General features: G+C 39.4%; 1 protein-coding gene across 4 annotated transcripts in view; it reads right to left on the bottom strand.

Annotated features, from left to right (window-relative positions):
- TRIP4 (thyroid hormone receptor interactor 4) overlaps window positions 1-15,934 on the bottom strand; it is a 64,998-nt gene that overhangs the window by 16,981 nt on the left and 32,083 nt on the right. Inside the window, exon 12 of one of the 4 annotated variants that reach the window (XM_049905552.1) lies at window positions 6,022-7,419. The exons of the other annotated variants lie outside the window; for them this stretch is intronic. Within the exon in view, the coding sequence (XP_049761509.1) occupies window positions 7,366-7,419 (54 nt within the window). The 3' untranslated portion in view covers window positions 6,022-7,365. Of the gene's footprint in view, window positions 1-6,021; window positions 7,420-15,934 lie in introns of those variants that run through there. 4 annotated transcript variants of the gene reach the window in all.

The following is a 15,934-nucleotide window of genomic DNA, read 5'->3' as shown; positions in this document are numbered from 1 at the left end:
GCCCACTGGCTTCCTTGTGATTCCTGCCTTTGGGTCTTTGCACTTACCTGCTTCCTCTTCTTGGAATGCTTTCCCCCCTCGATACCCACCTGCTCTTCCTCAGGTCTTTGTTCAAATGGCAACTTCACAGTGACTATTCCCTGATCACTCTATTTAAAAGTGGAGCACCACTCTCCCCACAAACCTGGTACTCTTAATTCCCCTTTTCTACCTTATTTTTTTTCCACAGCATTTACCATCATCTGATATAATTTATTAAATGTTTTATTTGGTCTTCCACAGTAGGATGAAAGCTCCATGAAGACAGGATTTTTCTCTGTTTGGTTTACTGCTATCTCCTCAGCACCTAGCACATGCCTGGCACATAGTAGGCACTCAATAAATATTTGTTGAATGAGAGAACAATAAATTTCCCAGCTTGAGCATTAGGATTATTTTAATCACGCTGAATACATGCATGCTGGGAAATGGACATTCTTAGGGCTATAACTCTGTAAAAGAAGGTGTTGCTCTCTAATCTATTTTATCCCACAAGGGAAATGAAAATTCTTATGTCTTGGTAAGTGGCCAATGGTCCTATATTTGATTAAAACAACCCTGACTTATATTAACAGAGTAAGAAAGTGTCAAATTATGGGAAACAATGAATAAATGAAATTACACAAGAGGTTCCTTGGACATGTTAAAGATAAAAGTTAAAATCAACTTTCCCACTAAGTCTCAAATCCAAGTTCCATATGGAATCCCTTTTTCCAAGCTCTACCACTGAACTTCAGGGGACTTACAAGGAACAGAAGTGAAAAGCAAAGCAACCTAAAAGGAATAAAGAAAAACATGGCTAAATTAATTAATAAATTAAAAAAAAAGCAAGGCATTGGGAGAAAGGATTCTTTTTCATGGTAAAATGCATTAAGGCAAAGTCAGCTTGGCAGAGCCTCAACCAAAAAAAACCAAACCCCTTGCCATTGAGTCAATTTCGACTCACAGCAACCCTTTAGGACAGAGTCAAACCGCCCCATAGAGTTTCCAAGGAGTGGCTAGTGGATTTGAGCTGCGGACCTTTTGGTTAGCAGCCAAGCTCTTAACCACTGTACCACCAGGGTTCCAGCAGAGCCTCAAAACAAACAACCAACAAACAAACCAAATGCCATTGAGTCGATGATTCTGACTCAGCAACCCTATAGGACAGAACAGAACTGCCCCGTAGGTTTCCAAGGAGCAGCTGGTAGATTCAAACTACTGACCTTTTGGTTAGTATCTGAGCTTTTAAACACTGTGCCACCAGGGCTCTGGCAGAGCCTCAGTATCCCCAAAAAAGCATAATCTGTGCAACTGGGGACTGGGCACTAAGGACTATACTGCACACTGGCAAGTCAGGGGATTACAAGAAAGGGGTCATTGGTCTGAGAGTCAAAAGACTAAAATGCAGCTGACCCAGAGAAAGAGTAAAGGGACATAAAGTAGAGCTGAAGTTCACATTTGTGAAGAATATGGAAAAGCTCTGAACAACAATCTAGAGAGGATGCTGCATTAAGGGTCACTGGGACAGCACAAAAGACACGTTAGGGAACATGGGTTCTAACATCAGCAACACAAAGCAACCAGGGACTCAAAGCTCCTCAGGAAGTCGCTGCTGTTGCAGCCCACGACTCCTGGCACCTGGTTTTCAGCCTGACAAGCCGGGGAGGTGGGCCTACTCTTCTTCCATGCCTCATAAGTTTCATAGCTGTCTAACATAACAGGTAATTAACTACTAAACAACCATTTTCTTCTCTTCTCCAGAGGGAAATTGTTTACCAGTCATCTAGAAAACATTTCTTTTGCCATTTCCATCAGAGACAAAAAATTTAGTAGCTTTTGGCAACCGCTACTGATTCAGAGCCAAGTGGGCATTTTCATCAACTCTGCAAGCCTCCACTTAGCCTTTGCACTGAAATGATTAATAACTCCTAAACTATGTCACTCCTCACAGCAAATCCCAAGGCAGCCCATAAACCTTATACCCATCTCCAGAGGACTAACAGCTAAAGCAAGCAGTAAAGAAGGAACTCATTGAAAAGGACATACCCATACACTGTATTAACTGCAGGTTCTCTTGGTTTGCACTTTGGAGAACTAGACAAGATAAGAAATCAGGCTCTGAAATCTAGTTAGTTGAAAACCAGCTCCCAGAAGATTGAGGTGATAATAGTCAGAAAAAGAGAAGGAAATGCGTTTGATAAAGCGGCCACAAGCATAACAGATCCAAAGAACCATATGAAAGCAACTGTGTTCTCTGATAAATACTTTTCATTTACATTTTCCTTCAAAGCAATTCAAGGTGTTCACAGTGTAATTAGCACCTCAGGCCTCACTATACTAGAAGATAGGTTTTCTCATATTAGAGTAACAAACTGATCACCATACTTTGACCAGATAACTACTGTAAGTTTGGCTGGGGATGGATAAAGATCATGCCAGCTGGTCCAACACAGGACAGTTAAACTCCCATGTGCTAGTACCCAACTCAGGTATCCAGTATCGACAAGGGTTTCCAGCTCAATGCTATAGAGACAATTCACATAAGCTCCTGGTGAAAAGGATAAAGGATGAGAAAGACGCAGCTTACGGGTTCTACCACCGTTCATGGAAAAAAATCTGGTTGAAGCCACACAGCAGGTTCCACCCTACTCACAGTAAAATTTCCTCTGTGGCTTTCCACACCCTTTAGAATCTTATGCTGGAATCTTCACATGCTGAAAAGAACCCAATCAAATATATTTTCTCCAAAATTAACCTCATAGATTTTCTGGCCTGACATCTCAAGGTCTAACCGGGAATCAACCATTCAGCACAAGTATTTTTGGTCTTTTTTTTTTTTTTTTATTTTCGGTCTTAATTTTCATATAGCAAGTTTTCACTCCAATTTAAAATAGTGAGAACCAAAAGAAAATTGCTCTTAATTAAGATACTACACTGTGAGGCCCTCAACCACTGAAGTGTACCTTGGGGCTAATACCTCAGAATGCTGAAGACTCCTCTTGAGTTAAGGGCTGTGCCAATTTTAGATTTTACTCTCCCAATGTCTGACTCAACTGAAAACAGCTATTCTGAGAATTCTTTGACCTCACTTGACATACTGAGGTAAGATCATTATCAAGCAATCTGGCATTATTAATATCAACAATATTCCTTTATTAAATATCATTTGCCTTTTAGAAGAAAACAGATTAAATATTTTTTAAAGTGTTCAAATGAAAATCACAGGAAAACTGAGTCATGGTGATCAGATACTACAAAACATCTCTCATTACTGCTACACTATAGGTGGCTTTCACTGCCGCAGCTCACATGTTTTATAAAGTTATTTACCTTAAAAGAGAATTTTTTTCTTTTGTATTAAAAAAAAAAAAATCCAAACCAGTTGCTGTGGATTCCAACTCATGGCAATCCCGCTTATGTCAGAGTGGATTGTCCTCCATACAGTGTTCAGTAGCTCATTTTTCAGAAGTACATCTAGAGGCCTTTCTCCTGATCCTTTGTATACCCACCCAGTGCCTCCTTAAATAATGGTACTGTCATTCACCTACTCACCTCAGCCAGAAACCTGAGTTTATCCTAGACTTCAAGTCCTGCAGGCTTTACTTCCTAAACATTTCAATCATCTGTTCCTTTGTATTCAACTCAACTGCCACAGCATTGCTGCAGGCCTTCATCATGCCTCACCTGGACAATCGTGGTAACATTCTAAATCATTTCCTTGTTTTCAGGCTTGCCCCATCCAATCTATCCTTCCTAATGCTTCCAGGACAATCTTTCTGAAAAGCACAGCTGATTACATCACTTATGTAGTTGTCTTCACTTCAAAATACATTTTAATTCCTTCACATGACATTTAAGGTTTTCCATACACCAACTATTGCCTGCCTCCCAATGTACTGTCATGATCATTTATTGGGTACTTATTTTGTGCCAGGCTATATGCTAAGACACTAGGGATATAAACATAAATAAGACATAGCTGGTGACCTAAAGAAACTACACGTGAAGATACCATTACCAAGAAAAAGATAAGTGAAAAATAAGATAATAGAAGTATGAACACGGTAGCCCAATCTTTAGAGTAATTAATCCTTTCACGGAGGAAACGGGCTGCGGTCAGGAAACAGTCTACAGAACGGGTGACACCTGAGCTGTGATAAGGGATAACAGGAGCTCCTAACAGGAGCTCCTGACAGGAGGCATGAGATAGAATGGTATACTGAGGAAGATATAAGTAGTTCACGTTTGCTTTCTTCAGTACTTGCCTCTTATTAGAGGTTTCCCTGATCCTCCCACCCTACCACCAGCCAAGCTGGTTAAGTCCCATCCTTTGTCCGATCTTTTCCTCATATGATAATTATTATGGCTGGATTTTCTCATCTTGGTCTCTCCTAGCAGGCTCCAGGGGAGACCCTACAGCAGATTCTCTAGAGGGCCATGAACTGTCTTGTTCAAATTCTGCATCCCTGGTCTTTAGCACAGTACAGGGCACACAACAGATGGTCAATAAATACTTGTTGAATATATGGCTATATAATATCCTGAGCAATAAAACTAGGAGGTAATTTGCCATCTGGTTAACACAGTACTAGAAAATGAACCAAGAAGCCTTGAACAGGTTGCAAGAAGACAGCAAGGCTACGGCAGCTTCCTTCTCCATCAAGCAGACTACTTTCTCTCTCTAAGCCTTGGTTTACTTACAGGTAAAAAATGAAGATATCATGTCAAGTGATTGATTCTTCCCATGTAAAACCTCTTGCATTTGTTCCCCTCTCTCTTCAATGCCATTGCCATTATCCTTGAAGTGATTTTTATTACATTTCTACCCCGGACTGTCTTCTCACTAGTTTTCCTACCTTCAGTCTCTTTCTCCTCTTCAATCCAGCTTCCACATTACTGCCAGATTAGTTTTCCTCAAGCAAGGTTCTGTTCGTGTTACTCCCTATATAAAAACTTTCAATGCGCCTCTCCCTTTGTCCCACAACTATCACTTAAAGCTATCCATCATCTGACTACAACTGACCTTTTCATTCTTTTTTTTTTTTAATTTTTATGCAGCTTTAAGTGAAAGTTTACAAATCAAGTCAGTCTCTCATACAAAAATTTATAGACACCTTGCTATATACTAATTGGTCTCCCCTTAATGAGACAGCACACTCCTTCCCTCCACTCTCTCTTCGTATCCGTTTGGCCAGCTTCTGACCTCCTCCACCCTTCCATTTCCCCTCCAGACAGGAGATGCCAACACAGTCTCCTGTGTCTACTTGATCCAAAAACCTTACTCCTCACCCGTATCATCTCCTATCCCATTGTCCAGTCCAATCCCTGTCTGAAGAGTTGGCTTTGGGAATGGTTCCTGTCTTGGGCTAACAGAAGGTCTGGGAACACGACCTCCGGGGTCCTTCTAGTCTCAATCAGACCATTAAATTGGGTCTTTTTACAAGAATTTGGGGTCTGCATCCCACTGCTCTCCTACTCCCTCAGGGGTTCCCTGTTGTGTTCCCTGTCAGAGCAGTCATCAGTTGTAGCTGGGCACCATCAAGTTCTTCGGGACTCAGGCTCATGTAGTCTCTGGTTTATGTGTGCTTTCTGTCTCTAGGGCTCATAATTACCTTGTGTCTTTGGTGTTCTTCATTTTCCTGTGCTCCAGGTGGGTTGAGACCAATTGATGCACCTCAGATGGCCACTTGCTAACGTTTAAGACCCCAGAAGCCACTCTCCAAAGTGGGATGCAGAGTGTTTTCTTAATAGGTTTTATTATGCCAACTGACTTAGATGTCCCATGAAATCATGGTCCCCAAACCCCCACCCCTACTACGCTGGCCTTCAAATAGTTCAGTTTATTTAGGAGATTTCTTTCCTTTTGGTTTAGTCCAGTTGTGCCGACCTCTCCTGTACTGTGTGTTGTCTTTCCCTTTACCTAAAATAGTTCTTGTCTACTATCTAATAAGCAAAAACCCCTCTCCCTCCCTCCCTCCCTCCCCTGTCTCCTAACCATCAAAGAATATTTTTTTTCTCAGTTTAAACTATTTCTCGAGTTCTTATAATAGTGGTCTTATACAGTATTTGTCCTTTCCAACTGACTAATTTCACTCAGCATAATGCCTTCCAGATTCCTCCATGTTATGAAATGTTTCACGGATTCATCATCGTTCTTTATCGATGCGTAATATTCCACTGTGTGAATATACCATAATTTATTTATCCATGCATCCGTTGATGGGCACCTTGGTTGCTTCCATCTTTTTCCTATTGTAAACAGTGCAGCAATAAACATAGGTGTGCATATATCTGTTTCTGTAAAGGCTCTTATTTCTCTAGGATATATTCCAAGGAGTGGGACTGCTGGATCATATGGTAGCTCTATTTCTAGCTTTTAAAGGAAGTGCCAAATTGACTTCCAAAGTGGTTGTACCATTTTACACTCCCACCAGCAATGTAAAAGTGTTCCATTCTCTCCACAACCTCTCCAACATTTATTATTTTGTGTTCTTTGGATTAATGCCAACCTTGTAGGAGTGGGATGGATTCTCACTGAAATTTTGATTTGCATTTCTCCGATGGCTAATGATCATGAGAATTTCCTCATGTATCTGTTTGCCACCTGAACGTCTTCTTTAGTGAAGTGTCTGTTCATATCTTTTGCCCATTTTTTAATTGGGTTATTTGTCTTTTTGTAGTTGAGTTTTTGCAGTGTCATATAGATTTTAGAGATCAGGCGCCAATTGGACATCTCATAGTTAAAAACTTTTTCCCAGTCTGTAGGTAATCTTTTTACTCTTTTGGTGAAGTCTTTGGATAAGCATAGATGTTTGACTTTTAGGAGCTCCCAGTTATCTGGTTTCTCTTCTGCATTATTAGTAATGTTTTGTATACTGTTTATGCCATGTATTAGGGCTCCTAGCACTGTCCCCTTTTTTTTCTTCCATGGTCTTAATTGTTTCAGATTTTATATTTAGGTCTTTGATCCATTTTGAGTTCGTTTTTGTGCATGGTGTGAGGTATGGGTCTTGTTTCATTTTTTTGCAGATGGATATCCAGTTATGCCAGCACCATTTATTAAAAAGACTGTCTTTTTCCCATTTAACTGACTTTGGGCTTTTGTCAAATATCAGCTGCTCCTATGTAGATGGATTTATGTCTGGACTCTCAATTCTGTTCCATTGGTCTGTGTATCTGTTGTTGTACCAGTACCAGGCTATTTTGACTACAGTGGCAGTGTAATAGTTTCTAAAATCAGGTAGAGTGAGGCCTCCCACTTTGTTCTTCTTTTTCAGTAATGCTTTACTTATCGGGGGCCTCTTTCCCTTTCATATGAAGTCGGTGATTTGTTTCTCCATCTCATTAAAAAATGTCGTTGGTCAGGTGGACACTTGAGACTATGTTGGCATCTCCTGTCTGGAGGCGAGATGGAAGGGTAGAGGGGGTTAGAAACTGGCAAAACGGTCACGAAAGGAGAGACTAGAAGGAGGGAGCGGGTTGACTCATCAGGGGGAGAGTAAGTGGGAGTATGTAGTAGGGTGTATGTAAGTTTATATGTGAGAGATTGACTCGATTTCTAAACATTCACTTAAAACATAATAAAAATTATTTAAAAAAAAAGTAAAAAGCCTGACCATACCAAGTGTTTTATGAGGGTGCGGAGGAACTGGGGCTCTCATACACTGCTGGAGAGAATATAAAATGGTACAACCACTTTGTAAAACAGTTTTGCAGCTTCTTGAAAAGTTAAATGTGCACTTTCCATATGACCCAGCCATTCTGCTCAAAACTATTTGCCCAAAAGAAAGTTTATGTTCATAGAAAGACTTGTACGTGAATATTCACAGCAACTCTATTTGTGATATCCCAAAATGAAAACAGCCTAAATGTCTAGTAATAGATGAATGAATAAACAATATGTGGTATGTTCATATAATGGAATGCTATTCAGTAGTAATAAAACAGTGATTTGTATATACAACATTAATGAATCTTAGAATAATTATGTTAACTGAGGCAAACCAAGCAAAAATGAATATACATGTTCTAAAAAATGTAAACTAATACTATAGTAAAAGGAAGCAGATCCATGGTCGTCTGGGGATGGAGAGGTGAGGAGACACAGGAAGGAGGGACTATTAAAGGGAAAAAGCAGGTTTCGGGTGGTATGAATATGTTTGTTATCTTGATAAGGTGATGATTTCACGGATGTATACATATGTCAAATTTTACCGAGTTGTGTAGTTTATTTGTTGTTTATTGTATGCCAGTTAGATTCAATATGTTTTAAAATTGCAAAAAAAAAAAAAAAAAAAAGTCGTTGGAATTTGGATCGGAATTGCATTGTATCTATAGATGGCTATTTGTAAAACAGACATTTTTACAATGTTAAGTCGTCCTACCCATGAGGAAGGTATGTGTTTCCACTTATGTTAAGTCTTTTTTGGTTTCTTATAGTAGTGTCTTGTAGTTTGGTCTGTATAGGTCTTTTACATCTCTGGTAAGATTTATTCCTAAGTATTTTATCTTCTTGGGGGCTACTGTAAATAGTATTGATTTGGTGATTTCCTCTTGAATGTACTTTTTGTTGGTGTAGAGGAATCCAACTGATTTTTGTATGTTTATTCTGTATCCTGATACTCTGCTGAACTCTTCTATTAATTTTAGTAGTTTTCTTGAGGATTCCTTAGGGTTTTCTGTGTATAAGATCATGTCATCAGCAAATAGAGATACTTTTACTTCTTCCTTGCCAATATGGATGCCATTTATTTCTTTATCTAGCCTAATTGCTCTGGCTAGGACCTGCAGCACAATGTTCACTAAGAATGGTGATAAAGGGCATCCTTGTCTTGATCTCAACGTGAATGCTTTCAGACTCTCTCCATTTAGGATGACGCTGGCTGTTGGCTTTGTATAAATGCCCTTCATTATGTTGAGGAATTTTCCTTCTATTCCTATTTTGCTGAGAGTTTTTTATCATGAATTGGTGTTGAACTTTGTCAAATGCCTTTTTTGCATCTATTGATAAAATCATGGGATTCTTGTTTTTTGCTTTATTTATATGATGGATTACATTAATTGTTTTTCTAATGTTGAACCATCCCTGCATACCTGGTATGAATCCCACTTGGTCATGGTGAATTTTTTTTTTTTGATATGTTGTTGAATTCTACTGGTTAGAATTTTGTTGAGGATTTTTGCATCTAAGTTCAAGAGGGACATAGGTCTGTAATTTCCATTTTTTGTGGTGCCTTTACCTTTTTTTGGTATCAGGGATATGGTGGCTTCATAGAACGAGTTTGGAAGTATTCCATCCTTTTCTATGCTTCAAAATGCCCTTAGTAGTAGTGGTGTTAACTCTCCTCTGAAAGTTTGGTAGAGCTCTGCAGTGAAGCCCTCCAGGCCAAGGCTTTCGTTGGGAGTTTTCTGATTACCTTTTCAATCTCTTCTTTGGTTATGGGTCTATTTAGTTGTTCTACCTCTGTTTGTGTTAGTTTAGGTAGGTAGTGTGTTTCTAGGAATTCATCCATTTCTTCTAGGTGTTCAAATTTATTACAGTACAATTTTTCGTAGTAATCTGATACGATTCTTTTAATTTCGGTTGAGTGTGTTGTAATAGCGCCCATCTCATTTCTTATTCAGGTTATTTGCTTCCTCTCCTGTTTTTCTTTTGTCACTTTGGCCAGTGGTTTATCAATTTTGTTAATTTTTTCAAAGAACCAGCTTTTGGTCTTGTTAATTCTTTCAATTGTTCTTCTGTTTTCCATTTCATTTAGCTCTGTTCTAATTTTCATTATTTGCTTTCTTCTGGTGCCTGACGGATTCTTTTGTTGCTCTCTTTCTATTTGTTAAAGTTGTAGGGATAATTCTTTGATTTTGGCCCTTTCTTCTTTTTGGATGTGTGCATTTATTGATATGAACTGACCTCTGAGCACTGCTTTTGCTGTGTCCCAAAGGTTCTGATAGGGAGTGTTTTCATCGTCATTGGATTCTATTAATTTCTTTATTCCCTCCTTAATGTCTTCTACAACCCAGTCTTTTTTGAGCAGGGTATTATTCAGTTTCCAAGTGTTTGATTTCCTTTCCCTGCTTTTTCTGTTACTGATTTCTACTTTTATGGTCTTATGGTCAGAGAAGATGCTTTGTAATATTTCAATGTTTTGGATTCTGCTAAGGCTTGCTTTATGATCTAATATGCGGTCTATTTTAGAGAATGTTCCTTGTGCACTAGAAAAGAAAGTATACTTGGCTACTGTTGGGTGGAGTGATCTGTACATGTCTATAAGGTCAAGTTGGTTGATTGTGGCATTTAGATATTCCGTGTCTTTACTAAGCTTCTTTCTGGATGTCCTGTCCTTCACCAAAAGTGGTGTGTTGAAGTCTCCTACTATAATTGTGGAGCTGTCTATCTCATTTTTCAATGCTGTTAAGATTTTTTTTTTTAATGTATCTTGCAACCCTGTCATTGGGTGCATAAATATTTAATATGGTTCTATCCTCTTGGTATATTGTCCCTTTAATCATTATATAGTGTCCTTCTTTATCCTTTGTGGTGGATTTAACTTTAAAGTCTGTTTTGTCAGAAATTAATATTGCCACTCCTGCTCTTTTTTGATTGTTGTTTGCTTGATATATTTTTTCCACCCTTTGACTTTTTGTGACTCTAAGTCTAAGGCAGCATATAGACAGATCGTGTTTTTTTTTTTATCCATTCTGCCACTCTGTCTCTTTATTAGTGCATTTAGTCCATTTACATTCAGTGTAATTATGGATAGGTATGAGTTTTTTTTTTTTTTAATGAGTTCAGTGCTGTCATTTTGATGTCTTTTTTTTGTGTGTTGTTGACAGTTTCTTTTTCCCACTTAATTTTTGTGCTGAGTAGTTTATCTTTATACATCGATTTTTCCTCTTATTCATTTTTGTTGATTTTGTTTCTGCTGAGTCTCTATTTTTTTCTTGTGTTTTATTTTGATGAGTAGGATAGTCTCCTTTGTGGTTACCTTAATATTTACCTCTATGTTTCTAAGTTTAAACCTAACTTTGATTTCTTTGTATTGCCTTATCTTCTCCATTTGAAAGCTCTATGACTACATTTCTGAGTCCCTCTTTATTGTTTTAATGTTTTCTTCTTTTACTAATAACATTGCTGTTTCCCTGTTTTGAGCATTTTTTTATCTTGATTTATTTTTGTGATTTCCCTGTCTGGGTTGACCTCTGATTCCTCTGTCTAGTGTTCTAGTCTTGGGTGGATACCTGATATTATTGATTCTCTAACCAAAGAACTCTCTTTAGTATTTCTTGTAATTTTGGTTTGGTTTTTATGAATTCCCTAAACTTCTGTTTATCTGGAAATGTCCTAATTTCACCTTCATATCTGAGAGACAGTTTTGCTGGATATAGGATTCTTGGCTGGCAATCTTTTTCCTTCAATGCTTTGTATAAGTCAGCTCATTGCCTTCTTGCATGCGTGGTTTCTGCCGAGTAGTCTGAGCTTATTCTTATTGACTCTCCTTTGTAGGTGACTTTTCACTTATCCCTAGCTGCTCTTAAAATTCTCTCTTTCTCTTTGGTTTTGGTAAGTTTGAATATAATATGTCTTGGTGGCTTTCATTTAAAATCTCCCTTATGTGGAGTTCGATGAGCATCTTGGATTAATACCTTCTCATCTTTCACAATATCAGGGAAGTTTTCTGCCAACAAATCTTCAACAATTCTCTCTGTATTTTCTGTTATCCCTCCCTGTTCGGGTACTCCAATCCCCTGATAGAGTCTTGATAGAGTCCCATATGATTCTTAAGCTTTCATTTTAAAAAATTCTTTTATCTGATTTTTCTTCAAATATATTGGTGCCAAGTGCTTTATCTTCAGGCTCACCAATTCTTCCTTCCACTTGCTTGATTCTGTTCCTCTGGCTTTCTATTGAGTCGTCTAATTCTGTAATTTTATTGTTAATCTTCTGAATTTCTGATTGCTGTCTGTCTATGGATTTTTCCAGCTTAATTTTTCATTATGTTCTTGAATAACCTTTTTAATTTCTTCAACTGTTTTACCTGTATATTCCTTGGCTTGTTCTGCCTGATCTTCTTCCTGATGTCTTGAAGGGTTCTGTATATTAATCTTTTGTATTCTGCATCTGGTAATTCCAGGAAGGCACTTTCATCCAGAGGATTCCTTGATTCTTTGTTTTGAGAGCTTATTGAAATGATCATTATTTGTTTCTTTATGTGACTTGATATTGACTGTTGTCTCTGAGCCATGTATAAGTTTATTGTATCAGTTTATGTTTGTTTACTGTATCCTAGCTTCTTGCTTTGTTTTGTTTTGATATGCCCAAATGGGTTGCTTGAGTGAGCTAGCTTGATTATTTTCACCTTTGAAGCTCTGACTTCCTGTTACCAGATGGTTAGAGCTGTTATCAGGTATATCACTCTAGGAATCCATTTACCTTTTTTGTATGGATTCAGCTCAGGTGTCCAGGTAGCTGCTCATCAAGTGTGTGGTACGGGCTCTGTCCTACAGTCTTAGAGGGGCAGGAGTGATTGGTGTAGGTACCCGATATCTGGCTGCCGCAAGGGGTCATGCTCTGAACAAGGCAGGGGGCTGAGAATCATCCCCCAAGTGACTCTGAGGAAAGTGCATCCCTTTGCCCTAGAACGTACAGGTGGGTGGTTTCTGCAGATGGTCCATGGGCACCCAGTGTTTTTGGTTGTAAGGACTAGGAGGTACCAGTTATCCTTGGAACCCGCCATGGGTGGCTGGGTGACCTGAGTGGAGCCACCAGTCCTTAGGCCCCTGATGTGGGTAGGTGAGGACCCTGTATAACAGGCAAAGTGGTGTCAGTCATCAAATGCCCACCTCCCACTGTACAGCTGAAACAGTTGCAGTCTGCCAGCAAGGGCCTATTCTTATCAAATAGGCCCACACAGATCCATGCAGGAGGGAAAGGTATTCAAAGTCCATGGGCCATTTATGGTTGGACAGGAGCTGCTTCTGTCTGGAGCTCCCCAAGTTTGTGGAGCTGGCAAATTATCTTTCCCTCAATTGCAAATTTATTCCTTCTCCAAGGCCAGGAGAATGGGTCCAGGCACTAAACAGGACCTATCTCAGGCCCAGGGAAATCAATAGCCTCTGATGCTGGCTTGGGGGTGGGGGGTGCAGTAAAATATACACAAGTACTTAGCTTTTGCTGAGAGCACCATTCTTCTCTGGTTCTGGAGGTGTGAGTAGGCTGTGTAGCTGGTTGCTTCACCCTGAGGAAACTGAGGCTGAATGCTACTACCAGCCCGCCACAGCCATTCCCGGGAATGGTGGCTGAGGGATCCCAGTGATTCAGGTCTTGCAACTTTTCTCCACCTCTGAACTGTCTCTCCCTCCCCCTGCCACTCAGTCCATTTTCTAACTTTGCCTTTGATGTTCAGGGCTCCTAGCTTGTCTTAAATATAATCATTTCACTTGTTTTTTTCCAGTCTTTGTTGTAAGCAGGATCGCCGGAAGCGTCTGGCTATTCCACCATCTTGGCCCCACCTCCTCACCTTTTCATTCTTGTCTGAAGCTTGCTCCTCTTTACCTATGCGCTTCTCTGAACAAGCTCATTGGCCATTATTCTCCATTGTTGTTGGTTGCCATTGAGTCAATTTCGACTCTTGGAGACCACATGTGCACAGAATAGAACTGCTACAATGGTTTTCCAGGCTGTGGCCTTCTGAAAGCAGATTGGTAGGCCTATCTTACAAGATACTTCTGGGTGGGTTCAAAGCGCCAAGCTTTTGGCGAGTAGTCAAGTACTTAACTGTCTGCACCAGGCCTGTAACTTCCCACCTCTTTGCCTTTGTTCACATTACTCCCCCTCCTTGGATATCCTTTCCACTATTTAAGCAGAAAGACTTGAACAGTAATCCCAATTCTACCATTTAATGTCATTATGCAAGTTACTTTAATTCTCTGAGCCTTAAATTCCCTCATCTTTAAAAGAGGGGTGATAATACCTTGCTTTCAACTATTATGAGGATTAAAAAATAACATATAATGGGCCTGGCACCTAATAACTGATCAAAAACTGACAGATTTTATTATTACGACCCATCAAGACTAATTAAAAAAGCCATCATCTTTTTAATAAAGTCTTTTGTGATCCCTACCAGTTGGAAGCAACCTTTCCCTCCTTTAAATTCCTTAGAGATGATCTTTACTTAAGACATTTGTCTCTGCTCTTTATTTTGCATTTGGTTGTATACGTGCATATTTTATCTCCCTGGTGGTCTTCCAAACATTTTCGGACAGAATCCATGGCTGATCCATCTTTTTGTTTCCCTTAGCGTTTAGAACAGTGTCTGACTTATAGTAGGTACTCAAATATTTTTTGGAGAATGCATAAGAAAATCTTATGAATTATATGCTCATTTTCAGAAGAGAAGCTAAACATTAAAGAATTTAGGTCAATACATGGAAAAGTGGTAACGGTCCCCTCCTTTCCTCAGGATAAGTGCAACAGAAAACACAGTACTCAATGGATTAAAAAAAGCGTACATAACGTTGGTCCTTAATCATCTTCAAGTGGGTACTTGATACTCAGGCTGCAAACCACCCTAAAGATAGCCTGTTCTGACCTAGAAACTCTGGTAAATGTTCTAGACTTCATGAGGACTCTGAAGACACCGTCATCGTCTCACTTAAGTAAGCTGTGATTTTGAAGAGGGTTAGGCTAGTTTTTGCTGATACACATACAGTTTCCCTTTGCTGGATGTCAGAGACAGCCCTAAGGATCTCTTAGGAAGATACATTTTGAAGTCTGTGAATTAGCAGATTTCCTCAGTACAACAGAGAGGACATTTTCACATATTAAAAGAGAATTTGGGGACTTTGCATCTTCAAGACCAATGCCTGGTTTGAATACTGAACGGTGCTTCCTTCATTCTCTAATTTCTCACCTCTCAGACTCACAGATAGCCCATTGGTGACAGAAGCCAATCATTTCCACACATGAAATGCTATCCGGAATTTTCCTGAAGATCTGTGGATCTTGGATTCGCTTATAAAAGAAGGAACAAGTGCTACTCTCTTCCCCACTGGAAGGCTGCAGTCCTACTGCTGATGTCAATTAGTGGATAGAGGCACTCAGAAGTAGATTCCCTCAGCATAATTCCTTGAAGATACTCAGGGTCCTGGCTGCTATAAAAGCTATAAGATCAAATGGACTAAATGGTCAGTAAGCTGGCAGGAGAGGAATGGATTCAGTTCAGAAGAAACAGAATAATCAATGACCTTAAGAGATTTCAGGCAAATCGGATTTGCTATTGAAGGCAGAGATATAAATAGTACGTACAAACACAACACAGACACACAGAAACAAAAACCACCAACTCAACTTTTTGTCTGAAAACTTGTTAGGTCTACAGAACTGTTCACAACCATAGCTGCTAATGGTTATGGATTTGGCAATCAAAATGTCTTTGTTAAAAAAAAAAAAGTTTTAACTGCCTTACTATTGAGGTTACAAACCACAGCCTTGCACTGCTGCAGTCAACATCCTCCCTGCTGTTTTTGAGAGCTTACATATGCTGCTGGCAGATAAAATGCTAGCAATTGACACGGGCTTCTTCCAGGGGAATATGAGAAAGCTTCAACTAGATGGCTCTCATCTACCTTTCTCCCCTGAGTTGAGCCCACAGCCTTTTCTGTATCATTCCTACCTTGTCCAGGTTGATCCCCTGCCATTACTCAGGAGGACTGAGGGTCTAGTGGACTTTTTTTTTTCCCCTGGCACAAATCAGCCATGCCAGCCATACTACTCTTAGAAGATAAAAGGAAGATAAGTTCTTGGCTCAGGGGAAAGTATTTTAAGCACGTATTTTTTAAGCTGCTTACATAGCATAGTGCACTTGATTTTAAAACAACCACTAATAAAACTTATTCTGTTATTTTTTTTAGAGAA

This window comes from Elephas maximus, chromosome 13 (assembly GCF_024166365.1).
Source record: "Elephas maximus indicus isolate mEleMax1 chromosome 13, mEleMax1 primary haplotype, whole genome shotgun sequence".
Lineage (NCBI taxonomy): Eukaryota > Metazoa > Chordata > Mammalia > Proboscidea > Elephantidae > Elephas > Elephas maximus.
This window is presented reverse-complemented; position numbering and strand designations above follow the sequence as displayed.